The sequence below is a fragment of the Calonectris borealis genome, chromosome 2, assembly GCF_964195595.1.
Source record: "Calonectris borealis chromosome 2, bCalBor7.hap1.2, whole genome shotgun sequence".
NCBI lineage: Eukaryota > Metazoa > Chordata > Aves > Procellariiformes > Procellariidae > Calonectris > Calonectris borealis.
This window is the reverse complement of record NC_134313.1, coordinates 99,127,048-99,140,172: the sequence shown is the minus strand read 5'-3', so window position 1 is coordinate 99,140,172 and position 13,125 is coordinate 99,127,048. Positions and strand designations below refer to the sequence as shown.

The following is a 13,125-nucleotide window of genomic DNA, read 5'->3' as shown; positions in this document are numbered from 1 at the left end:
TTGCACTATAAATTATGCATAGCAAGGATTTTCTGATTAACTGAAATATGTGCTGCAGTTGTTATCCATCGTAGTTAAAATGGCATGTGTCCATACAGTATATCAGCATGCAAACACTTGTCACATACTTCCCCTATCTTACATACTTTATAACCAGAAGGAAACCACAGCGAGTCTGGAGTGCAGAAGAAACACTGGCATTTCATTTTTCCGCTCTGCCTCCCTATTTTCTTGCTGAATTTGCTACTCATTAAAGTTCTTCTTCAGACATCATCTTCATTTTGTTTCTTATAGATTGAATTGTAATTTCAAGATACGAAAATTATTATGACGCCCCTATACGAAGTCTGCAGTAAAGGCAGTAATTACCTTCTTTCAAATATTTAGTAACATTGGTTCCCCAACTAAACCTAGGGAAGGCAGCCATGTACCGAGGGTCAAGCTATAGCCTCAGCATATCAATATAAAACAAGACCACCAATGCATTCTAAATTAAAACAACAGAATTGCATGATTATAAATGATTATTGCGTGATTATAAGTAATTTTACCCTAAAGGTATTCTGAATGAAGAAAAACATTTTTAGTTGACTATATCAACAAATTGTATTACCATGTAAAATACATTACATTAATATAATTATAATGTTAGAACTGACACTTTTTGCACCTTATCCACAAGAGATACATTGTCATGAATATTCGTCACCAAGAAAGCGTGAGTGCAGCCAAGTTTTATTTTGCTACAGAAGTATAATATTCCACACTGATTCTATGGTCTAAAGTCTAAGCACAAGAAACAACTGCTAATAACACAATATTTCATTAGCATTGACATTTTATATTATCTGAAAGCAGACAGTCCAGGACATAGAATCATAGAATCATAGAATCATTAAGGTTGGAAAAGACCTCTAAGATCATCAAGTCCAACCTTCAACCCAACACTACCACGCCCATTACACCATGTCCCTAAGTGCCTTACCTACACGTCTTTTAAATACTTCCAGGGATGGTGACTCCACCACTTCCCTGGGCAGACTGTTCCAAGGCCTGACCACTCTTTCAGTAAAGAAATTTTTCCTAATGTCCAGTCTAAACCTCCCTTGGCGCAACTTGAGGCCATTTCGTCTCATCCGATTGCTTGTTACTTGGGAGAAGAGACCAACACCCACCTCGCTACACCCTCCTTTCAGGTAGTTGTAGAGCGCGATGAGGTCTCCCCTCAGCCTCCTCTTCTCCAGACTAAACAACCCCAGTTCCCTCAGCCGCTCTTCATAAGACTTGTGCTCCAAGTCCTTCACCAGCTTCGTTGCCCTTCTGCATTAATGATATTGTTTCTGCATAAATGACTTCTGTCATACTGCAAAAACTTACAAACTTTAAGACTGATTCTGAAGGCACTTACAAGCCTAGCTGTGAGTATTACTGTGAGTAGTCCCAATGAAACCAATTAGTTGACTCAGAGTAATTAAGCATTACAGCTAATTATACCTGTTACTGAGAATTAGGCCCTTTCTTTTTACTAAATTTTACAGCTAATAATTCTGAACAGGGTTGTCAGTTCTGATGATTTTATCTGGAGTTTTGGAAAAATGTGTTTTCCTTAAAGACCTAGTTCTAAGAAGAAAACTGTGGTTCCTGATGAAACATGAAAAATAAAAGGATTTTGCAGTGTCCCAGCTTGCAGGAATAAAGTTGGTTGTGTTAACCCAACAAGATCATTGAGCAAAAGACAAATATAGAGATAACTTCTTACTCAGGGAAACTCCGCCACATCGATTTTCTTGAAGAACCAGGTTAGCAACAAAGCACTACAGCAGCCTTAAAATCACACGTACTGCAGACAGCTGTAAAAGGCATCGAGTTCTGCATATTCTGATCCAAAAGCAAATACCTCCCTTTCTTCTATCTCCTGTCACGGTTGTTCCACAGCAATGTTGGTGTCATTGGCTGCATGGGTATCAGCTGCCTCCTTGCACAAGAATGGTTAAAATATCAAAGTTTTTTTTTTTTTTTTAGCCAATTCCACCAACACATTCAGCATTCCCAGAAATGGATCTTCTATCATTTTCCTCTTGCCAGTTCCATCATTTTGACTAACTATGCTTTTCCCTTCAAATTGTCCTCAGTTGTATTTGTTAACTAAAGCCTGCATCAACCATTCCTTTTAGATGACAGCTGGTGAAGCAAGGGCACCTCTCCCCTTTACAGAACCTGGAGAACCTGTAAACTTACTCCTCTGGGACTCACAGAAGGTCATAGCCTTAAACCAAAGGTCTCCAAAGCCAAGTACAAGAGTTAAAACCTCAGCTGCTGTTAAGACCTCTTCCCTCAAAACAGATTGTTTACCTGCTGCGTACGATGTTGATACAGAGGTGCTTTCAGCCCCTCCATTTAGCCCTGGCAAGGGCCTCTTATCTCAAATGGCAGATTCTTGCCACACGGTGGGTGACATTCAATTTGGAGGCTCAATTTCCCTGGTGTGAGCACTTGTGCTCCCGGGGCTGGAACACAGCCACGAAACGAGTGACGGGCACACATCCGATCTCTAGCTATACTCCAAATTAAGCAATGTTAAGACTAACAGTCATCATTTGATTAAAGTGCAGGCGCAAGTTTTGGTAATGCAAAGCCTGATGGCAAAGGAGGCCAGTTCTTCAGGCCCTTTTATAAAGGTATTAAAAAATGCTTTGCCAAAACCGGTGATTTGGCTTCCTAACTACGAGAGGATCTCCATGACAATAATCTGAGGGAGTGATTAGAGCAGAGAGAGAAAATGGAATTTTTCCAAGCATGCATTTTTACTAATCTTTCTCCAGAAAGAAATAAAACCGCCCACACGTATTAGAAAGCCTACTATTGCATATTTCTCTCTCCCCTATTCTCCCGAGCCCAACCTTTTCTACCTGAAATCTTAAAGCCACCATAATTTGAAAGTAGTATTAAAAATACAAATATGCCCTTCAGATTACCCCTTCAACATAATTTCTAATCTGTGAGCTCCATAAATCCAAAGTAGTTTAAATTCTTATATAATTTTAGGGATTATTTATTCTAATCATGAAATCATGCAGAATATTTTATTATGGATATACGCAAACATACGCTGGATAAACAGGAAAGAAAAAACACAACTCCAAATGTGATAACATTTCAAATGACTGCAGAGATGATTAATTGGGTTAGTGTACTAAATTATATGTAAGGATGATCAGGGGCAAACTTAGAAACTTCAAAAGAGATTTTTAAAACAAATGGTGGGTTTTAGAGAAAATTAAAAATGGACGGGATGGAGATTTCCTGCAGAAAATCCAGTCAAGTAATTTCATTTTATTTTCACCTATTTAGAATTTACCCACCTCAGTGAGCTGTATAAATATTCTTTCTTATTTTATACAATAAAGTGACAAAATAAAGTGCACAACCTCCTCCTTGATCACTGCAGAAAAATGTATCATATCCTTCTAGAGAAATCAACATGTATGAGGCTAATACACATTACATTATCTTTCCATCAGAAAGCAAAATCATACATCATTTTACTCTCTGAAAAGTATTCAGACAGCTCAAAAGCTATGTAATGGAATGAATACAACAGTACAAATAATAATAGTAAGGCAGCTTACCATGAAGACTGTAAGAAGCACTAGGGCCCAAAAAGAGTGTGGAAGGTGCCAGGACAGTGAAAATGGAACAAGCTTTTGATTTTAACTTTGTACCCAGTTCAGACCAGGAAAGTTCCCGCGTATAAAATGAACAGTCACCCTTTGTGTCCTGGCTTTCCCCCACCAGCTCTGCATCACAGAAACAGCCGACTATGAACACTTCCCAGCTCGCTAACATTTGTCTCAGCCATTCAGCAGTTTCTGCCAGGATCCTCCTCCCTCTTTACTCCCTGTGAATTAATTCTGCTTGCAGCAGCACTAACACAGGCTGCCGTGGGTTTTTTCCTCTCCCCAACGTGAGTTACTCGTCACTGCTTAAGAACAGTAAATAGTACCACGTTCACTTGCCTTACTAGACACAAGGACCTTTCTTCAGTACACATGGCAAAATCGTGCAGAGCCGCTCAGTCCTTTCCCTCTCAGCTTTGCTTTGCCAGAACGCATTCCAGGAGAACATGTGGCTCCATACCACAAAGAGATAAAACAGATCTTTCATCATCGAAGGGAAGCAGAGATGTGTATTTCTACAGCCTGGCTCAGAGCCCCAGCTGAAGTCAACAAATGACTTACATCACTTGATGATCCAGCCACTTCAGTGAGATTACTGAGTGACTTCAGTACACTTAAAATCCGTGCTGTGCTTCAGGGCCGAGCGAGCCAGCTGGGCTCCATAGCTGGCACAGGCTGCACCATCCCTACCGGGTCCACTCTGTGGCTACCACTCTCTCCCCACCTTCAGAGCCCAGTCCCTGCACCTCTCTGTTCAGTTGCACCACTGGTGCATGCTTTTAAGTCAGTGGGGAGGATATATTCACATTCAAAAGCTCCCCTCCCCTCATTTCACAGCTAAATATATTCCTGCTGAAGGAACACCCCATCTTTGCTGACCCCTAATACAGCTACTGCAATCATTCTGGCTTTACATCTTCTCTAAGACATTGGCTTGCTTTCTCCCTGAGTCTCCATTCCCAGGTTAAATTCTAAGCAGATAATCAACCTTGTTGAAACAAAGATTGACATTTGGTGACCTCCCCAAACCGTCTCAGAAAGGTCCCATGGCAGCTGAGATCAAAATGGCTTCTTGCACCACTTAACAAGAAGCCAGTCTGCTAGAATCAACTTTGCAAAGGATTGCAGTACAAAGGTTACTCTTTCAGCTCGGAAGGAGTAAGAGTATCTGTGTGTATATAGAAGTAGCTTTCAATTGTGACTGACACTTGAAGGGCTAAAAGAGAACCTGATCAGATCAATTCAGCGTGGTAGTCCCCCCTCCCCTAACAAACATCGATAAAATTCTGACAGGGATTCCCCAAGCAGCTGCATAACGGGGGAGGCAGAAGAAAAGCTCACACATCTTCGATCATTTAGTGAAAGTTTTAAGTGGTCTATTTCCTTATCAGTCATCACCTCTGCTAATTTATCAAGCTTGAAAGCTACCTACCATGCATTGCTGTTTTAAAAGTATCATATTTTGCAACACAGAATAGAAATTGGTCAAAACCTGTAATAGGTCAAAACCTGTAAAAAACACATGAACTTGTCAGATGGCACAGGACCAGGAAAGGGATTATGCTATTGGACAATTGTCACAGATGGAGGCCCAAGTTTTCAGAAGCAATTTGGGATTAGCTTTTAGGTGCCTGAATAAGAAAGTTAGAAAGACAATCTGAAAACTGCTTTTAAGATAACGTGTACGAAAGCCAAAGACAGATGTTAAGAGATGGAGCCACACCAGATTGCTAATCATAATAAAGAAAACAAAAGATCACCACCCGAAAGTGAGAGCACATTCCACATTCCTCTAGCGTCTCACTGGAGGAAGTCTTTCAGAAAATTAAAAAATTAATTTCTGTATGTGGACTGATTCAGTATCAAATATGCAAAAGGAATTCATATCTGTCTATAGTTTTATGATGTTATGTAGCTACATTAATTTTGGCAGAAGAGGTAATTTAAATCCTTTGGGAAACATTATCCTCTTGATATGAGCACATAACTCAGATTAATAGGATTTGCATATGTATAACAGCAGGGAGAATAACCCTGAGTTTGGAAAACAGCTTTGTATTTTAATCAGTTTGGGAACACCAGCAAAAAAACCATACCCAGGACTACTAATTGAACAGCATTTGTTAACTCATGCTAGGTAATAATTGTGAGTTAATTGATCAATATTTAGAAACAAGCATAATAAACCAGGATATTTTGGAAAATCAAACAAAGCAGAACTGTTAATATAATCGAAAGAGAAGGGCAGGTAGAAGTTGCACTGTTAATCACTTATCAGTTGTGGGTTTTTTACAATCCGGACCAAATCTGTACCATACTCAAATTGTATAATTGGCTCTGTGTATGCAATCTCTCAGTTGTTCAACAATACAGATAACAGCAGTAATGTTATAATTATAACTCACAGCTGAAGTAGATAAAAACCTGCTAGTTCTTAACTAGTGGTTGTAATTAAGAGTGGAGAAGAGCAGTATTCACTGCATCTGCTTATGTTTTCATTAATAAAAGTAGATTTTAAGTTCCAATACAGCAAAGCAGCTGCACGCTGCATCCCTGCCCTGACCATGCCCTGACAGAAGACAATGACTGGGGAACACAGCTCGACTTGTAGCAGCCGTAAGAAAACGAGCTCTGTAAGCAGTGGTTGAGCGGCGGCTGTAGATATGGAATGCACTAAATGGAAAGCAAGCGATAAGCATGTCAGGAAGAGGTTATTTCCTGCGCCCCAAGCGTCGCTTTAGTTCTGACTGCATCAATGGGTTGAGGAAACAGCATTACTTCCTTTCTACCACCTTCCCCCTGCACGGGCAAAGAAATACATACACCCTTGTGCACACACGTGCGCTGCCAGCCCACGGACAGCGAGGGAGAGGAAGACAAGGCGGGACATGCAGTGTCCACCCCCTGCGGAGCGGCCAGCTACCGCGGCGAGCCCGGGGCGCGCCGGCCGGCGCTTCAGCACCAGGGGCGGCGGACAGCGCCCGCGGGCTCCCCGCCGGCCCGGCCCCTCCGCCGGCGGGAGAGGCAGCACCCCCGGGACACCCGCCGCGGCCTGGCACCCTCCGCGGCACATCAGCAACGTCTCCGGCAACGAAACTGCGTAGGAAAACCAGGTCAGTTTAGAAGCAGGGGTGGGTTTTTTTCCCCCCACGCATACTCAAAAAAATAAATTCAAGAACAGTGCACCTCATAAATAATAAGTTTCAAAAACAAACCCTGCACCACGCAGCGTTATCAAGTACGAGCAAAAGTGGCTAAACAAATTTCCTAACAGCTGTTTCCTTGGAATACGAAGTTCTTAAAGCCAGGCTGCCTGGTTTGTGCTTTCTGAGGAAACAGAAGAGTAAAACCAACAGCTCAGAAATGAAGTGGGTACCAGTGGCACGTTTCACTCGCTTTTTGGCTCACTCACTCAATACTGGTTGCTAAGCAATTTTTCTTTTTTTTTTAAAGCCCAAAACTACTCACTGCCAGATGGATTAATGAAAACACACACTTACACTACTTACAACATTCCTCATTTATACTTCTTGATACACCAGTACTGCTTCTTTTAATTATTTCTTTTAAAGGAGTTCCATTCCCAGGTTTGAAAGTAAAGACATAAATTAAAGAGAGCAGGGGAGAGGGGAGGAACAGAAAGAAGCTAAGTGTAATTATCAATTTTTTCAGTGGATTGCAGGAAAGAGGTACCTAGAGACTTGCATATCCTCTGGGACCTGTAGTAAAGACAGTGTGTCTAGCTCAGCATAGAGATGCGAGGCACCAGGTGACCTGAAGGTGCCTTGGTCTTAACTGGTTTATCTATTTATAACTACATGACATAACATTACCTGTGACAGCGCAAGTCAATGCAGGGTTATTTCAGCAGTCAAATAACCATACACAGTCTCTTTTTATTTACAACTTATGCACAGTGATGCTCTTTCCATTTTCACTCCCAGTTCTTTAGAGCTGAAACCTGGCATCTGGCACTGTCTTGCAGCCTGTGCCGTGAAATGCCACCCAACTTACCAATGGCTTGGTAATTTTTAAGAAGTCATGATCAGAAAAAAATAATGACCCCACCATATGATGTAACCAACCATTCTGCCAATGGTAAAAGCAAACTACATATTAGCCATTACCAAGGGTGTAATTACAGTGGGGATAATGGCAGGGGGGGGAAATCCATACCATCCTCAAATGGAGGAGAAAACGCATCTCTGCCATCTCCAACTTTCTGCCAGCTGAAAGGGGGGGAAGGAGGGATGGAGGAGACTGCAGCATGGCAAGCAGCAACTCCAAGGCAGCTCTTTTCCCTTTACAGCTGGCAGCAAGCTGACAGGCTTAGCATCAGAGACTGTTGGGTCATTTTGGCACTGCTGCTGGGACATGAGGGAAGCTGCAGTAGAGCTTCCTGGCTACAGATCCTCCCTCACGCTCCTGCCATGGACAGAGGAAGTCTGGTTTAGTGCAGAGAACCAACAGAAAGAACTTTCTTTTCCTTTGTTTTTGACAGCAAGTAACCTCTGGTGTAGTTTACTGTTGACAGAGCCCATAAGGAAAGAAAAGGTCAGGGAAGGAGGGAAAACCACAGGCCTAGAAGGAAAGAAACAGGATGGTCACCATGTGCAGGATGAACTGAAGGGGACAGCCAAAATCTCAAGGGAGCCATGAGGAAGAGGTGGCAGAGAGGAGGGAGCAGCAGTGGAGAAGGGGGACGGAAAGGTCAGGTAGAGACTTGCAGAAGCTCATCCCGGTAACGGGCAGGAGGAGGTGAACGCAGGGAGCTGGAGGTGTGTTAGTAGAAAGTGATCAGGCTGTACACCCACCGAGAGTCACAAAAAGCAATGCTGAAACAACAGGGGACTTCATGAGACTAAGAAAAAGTGGACAACGCAGGCGCAAGTTTCCTGGCACTTTTGAGGCACAAATCCATCAGGGGAAGAAGGCAAAGGGTGAGAGGGGGAGAGAGACTTGCAAAACACTATGGGCAGCGTCTCCAGGAGGGATGCCAGAAGAACCTGGCAAGGAGGGACAGACCAGAAACCTTGCGGGGAAGTGGTACCACGCTCCGCGGGGTGAGAGCGTTGGGAGGGGAGGCTTTGAGGGGCCGAACACAGAAGGGAAGCCGGCACCCGTCAGGGCGGGTGAGAGGTGCGGGGACAAGGGGAGGCGGCCAGCGGGCCAGGGCCGGAGGAGGCCGGGGAGGTGCGAGGAAGCGGGTGCCGTGGCAGGGCCGGGCGGCGGCGCCCGGGGAGCCCGCCGGCGCTGGCGGGGGAGGAGGCCGCGGCGCCGGGGGCGGCCCCTTCCCTCCCTGCCGCCCCCGCCGCCGGGGCGACCGCCGCCGGTCCACGGGCGGCCGTAGGCGAGGCGGGCCGCCCCCCTCCGCGCCGTACCGGGCCGTCTCTCACCTGTCTCGAGGTTGAAGGAGATGCGGGCCTCAGCGAGGTAGGGGGTGTCGCTCTTGGAGCGGACGCGGCGGATGGGTCTGCGGTCGATGTCCTCCTCGGAAGATGCCGCCATTAATGTGGGCACGGTGAGCAGCGTGGCCCGGCGAGCTGGCGAGGGCGAGTGGCGGCGCGGCGCGGGGCGGCCGGGCGAGGAGGGGGCGGGCGGGGGAGGGAGGGAGAGAGGCGCGGGGGGGGGAGGGGAGGACGGGGAAGGAGAGAGGGAAAGGGAGAAAGGAGCGGAGGAAGGGAGGGAGGGAGGGAGGGAGAGAGACAGGGAAAACCCGTCAAGGATCTGCGGACGGGAGCGGCCGCGGCGGCCCTGACCGCCGGCAGCGCCTCCGCCGGTCAAGTGCTGCCCGCCCCGCCCGCGGAGGCTCGCCTCAGGGCGGCCGCCTTCGCTGCGGCGGGGACGGAGCGGTGTTCTCCCCGCCCCGGCCTTGCCTGCCCCCTGCCCAGGGGAGGCCCAGGCCAGGGGCTTGGCTGAGGTGGTTTCCCGCCCCCAGGGGAGGGTCCCGGCTGAGGTGACTCCCGCCCCCCGCCAGGCACCTCGGCCTGGCCGAGGTGCCACAGGCCGCCGTGGGCCTGGCTGGCCGAGGTGCCACCCCGCTGCGGGCCTGGCACCTCCCGCACCAGTCTTGGGCACCCTGAGCTGCTCTCTTCTAGCCAAGGGGTCCCAAAACTCAAAGCACGGCTGGATTTGGTCAACCTCAATGAGAAAAAGGACCAGGGAGTGCCAGGGCTCAGTAACTCTGAAGGCAGCGATAGTAACATTCGCTGATCTGAATTTTGGGGGACAGCTCTCTTACTCATTCCTGCAGAATCAAGAGTTTTCTGTTACACTTTTGGCAATAAAACCTATAGAGGTTTTGGGGCATGCTGGATGTTCTTCCGTGGTTGTGATGTTAGGTTTAGCTGAAGTCTGCTGTTAGCTCTAATCCCTTCATAAATGTTCAGAAGAACTTTCATGTTTCTGGATGCCTGGAGTGGATAAGATATATTTATATCTTGTTTGCAAAGCCATTCTCTTTTGCTCTGATCTCACTGGCTCACCTCAGCTACAACAGGGAAAATCTTTAGTTAGTACTTGCAGGAAAATTTTGAAAAGGATCCCTGTTCATACATATGCAGGTGCTTGTAGTTAGACAGCCGTGACATCCTGGGATGTCTGGTGAACCACCATACCATTTGTGAACGAGGAGGTACCATCTGGTCCATCTGCATCTCAAAAAAAGTCTTGAACTAACATAATATGCTATTTGGGGAAGGGGTGGTCTTACCATTATCAAGGTTGAAGCAGATCCTAGCTTCTTCCAAGTAAGGGGTGTCACTCTTAGACCGGAGTCTTCTGATGGGTCTGCGGTCTATGTCATCCTCAGAAGATGCTGTCATCAGAGTGGGCACGGTGAGAAGAGTTGCCCGACGAGCTGGTAAGAAAGAACAAATGAAGATGAGAATAGCAGGAGAAAGGAGAGGTGGAAAGGGGGAGGAAGAGGGAGAGAAAGAAAAAAAGAGAAGAAAAGAGAAAGTAAGTCACTCAATGGAAAAGAGGATCTGTAGGAGTAGTAGAAGAGGCTGTTTGCTCTAAGATCCCTGCCTCACATGCTGCAGAATTTAAGGGCTGCACTGAATGATGCCAAGAAGAGAAAAGATTGCTGTGTTGTGTGCCCCAAAGACACAGGTTATTCCTGCCACAGATTGCTTGTTCAAAGTTCCTAGTTTTGCCACTTAAACCACTCTTCTCACAACTTCTCAATAGCTGCAGTCTCTCTTTTTCTGAATACTGTTTTTGAGGCTGTGATGCCTGAGTAATGGAAGTACTTAAGTGTTTGCTTAGTTTGCAGAAATCAGTGGAAGCGGTGCTTGGGACACATGACATGATGCCTACAGCAACTATTCCAAAACTCAGTTGTCTTGATTTGGGCACTCAAAATTAACAGCTACATTTTGCTCTTGATCACATTATGTCTTAGTTTCTTAGTTGTCAAACAGGGAAAATCATCATTTTCTTTCAGTAGGAATTTCATGAAGATATGAATTCATTAATATTTGTAAAGTATTCATATACTTTAGTGAAGCACCGATGAAAAGCCCATGAGGAAATTAAGATTTCTATCTTCTGAACCGGGTTTAAATGGCTTGGGGCCATGCCTTCAAGAAGGAGAAAGCAAAATACTTAATACTGGCTCATTAAGTGAGCACTGCCCACTCCATGCACTGATGAAGCAAATGGTAGGGTAGTAAAAAATTACTGTGTCATCATGCAATTAGAAACTGTACTATAATACATATCTATAAGGAGACTGAATTAATGTTGCAGAGGCAACCTTCATTCTGGCATTGCCTAAGTATTTAGCACTTGACCTTACAGCCTTGGTAACGTCCCTTTAATGTAGGTGGTTTTTATGTGAAATGCAATTATGAGTGGCTGTTGAATGCTTTGGGTGCTGAGCCTATAAATCACAAATCACAAACAGAAGAGTTTCTATAAATATATCCACCTCAATTCTCTCTCTGAGTAGATAAAGATTATCACTGATGCTGGATGGGATCTGGCTGATCACTGGAAGTGTGAGCACCACGCACAAGTACCTTCTCAGTGTGTTTCTTTCCCCTCCACCTCATATATAGCTGGAAAGCGAATTTCAGCTTGAAAGCTCATCCTTACCCTTAGTGTGGGACTATTAACATTAACTTTCATGTGGGACCCTGTAAGAGCCTGGGAGCCTAAACCCTGGATGTTTCTTGCTGTTTGGGCATTATCTGGCATAACAATCTTTATCTTAGGGCTTTTGTAAGCCACCACACTTCAAATAACTAATAATGAACTATATTTTCCTGCTGGCACTGGAGAGCATGACTGATAGTGACTACGAGCATATTCTGCAGCCTGCTAACTGTGATTCTTTCTTTTAGAAGTTTTTTAGAGTTTCAAATAATACCTGTCAATCAGAAGCCTTCAGATGCCTAAAACCTGACTTAGGTGTTAGGTATGATAGCATATAATAAGTATGAGTTAACAAAAGCTGTCACACTCTATTTTTTCAATTTGCAGCATTATATAGTTTACTAAACAAGCAAATCTATGCTGCTAGAGGTAGCAGTTATTTCTGGTCTAACTTACTTGTTTTCTGGTTTTAAATAGATTTCTTTCAAGTTTTTGCTCATTTCTAACCTAGCATTTGAATTTGAAGTAAAAGCAAAGGGCAAGAGTTGAAATTGATTTTCAACTATTTAGATTAAGCTAAAGTAAACACTGCGACTAGACTGTAAACTATTACTCCCTTGTAATAGGGATGTACAGTAATGAAGATAAAAGAGAATGGAAAATTTCTGCTATGGAGAATTTTGTGTACTGTATCATCAAATTTACACTTAAGGGAGATTTATCTGTGTATGAAGTCAGCATTGTAAAAATTGTCTCATAAAACAACCATGTAAAAGATCTGTCTTAAACTGGCATGATCTAGCTGTAGTTAAAGTTAGTGAAAGGGCACCCATGCATTTCAGGGCTGGCTGGATCACAGCACAGGAATCTATTTGAAAAAAAAACAACACCAAATTGCATACACATTTATGGTAAAGAGAGAATAAGAGTGGGTTTTTCTATGTAATTGTTTATAAATCATTTTTACCTTTGGGTCAAAATATTGGGATCTGGCTTGTATTCATTTTGACTAGAGGTAGGTGGATGCTGGAAAATATTTCCTAAAGTAATCATTATGTATTACTTTGACAACCATGATTATTTCCCCTTTGTATATATTACCAAAAGGAGTTTTCAAGAATGACTGGAAATTTTAAGTAAACATTGGAGAAATTTCAGAGGAAGCTAATAAGTATTAAAATATTTTGCAATAAAAACCTAAGGTCAATTCTTACGCAGCCACGGAAGTGGAAAGTATAGCTGATCACATTCCGATATCCATACAGTGACACTGAATATTTATGCATGCCATGAATATACCTATACACACTCTTTTCCTAACCGTCATCCATAGCACTCCATCCAGCAC

The 13,125-nt window shown here is 44.3% G+C and overlaps 1 protein-coding gene across 1 annotated transcript in view; it reads right to left on the bottom strand.

Moving 5' to 3' along the window:
* PHACTR1 (phosphatase and actin regulator 1) overlaps positions 1-13,125 on the bottom strand; it is a 313,153-nt gene that overhangs the window by 289,475 nt on the left and 10,553 nt on the right. The window contains exons 3-4 of the mRNA XM_075142705.1: positions 10,390-10,536; positions 9,074-9,220 (exon numbers count right to left, since the gene is read on the bottom strand). Of these exons, the coding sequence (XP_074998806.1) occupies positions 9,074-9,220; positions 10,390-10,536 (294 nt within the window). The remainder of the gene's footprint in view (positions 1-9,073; positions 9,221-10,389; positions 10,537-13,125) is intronic.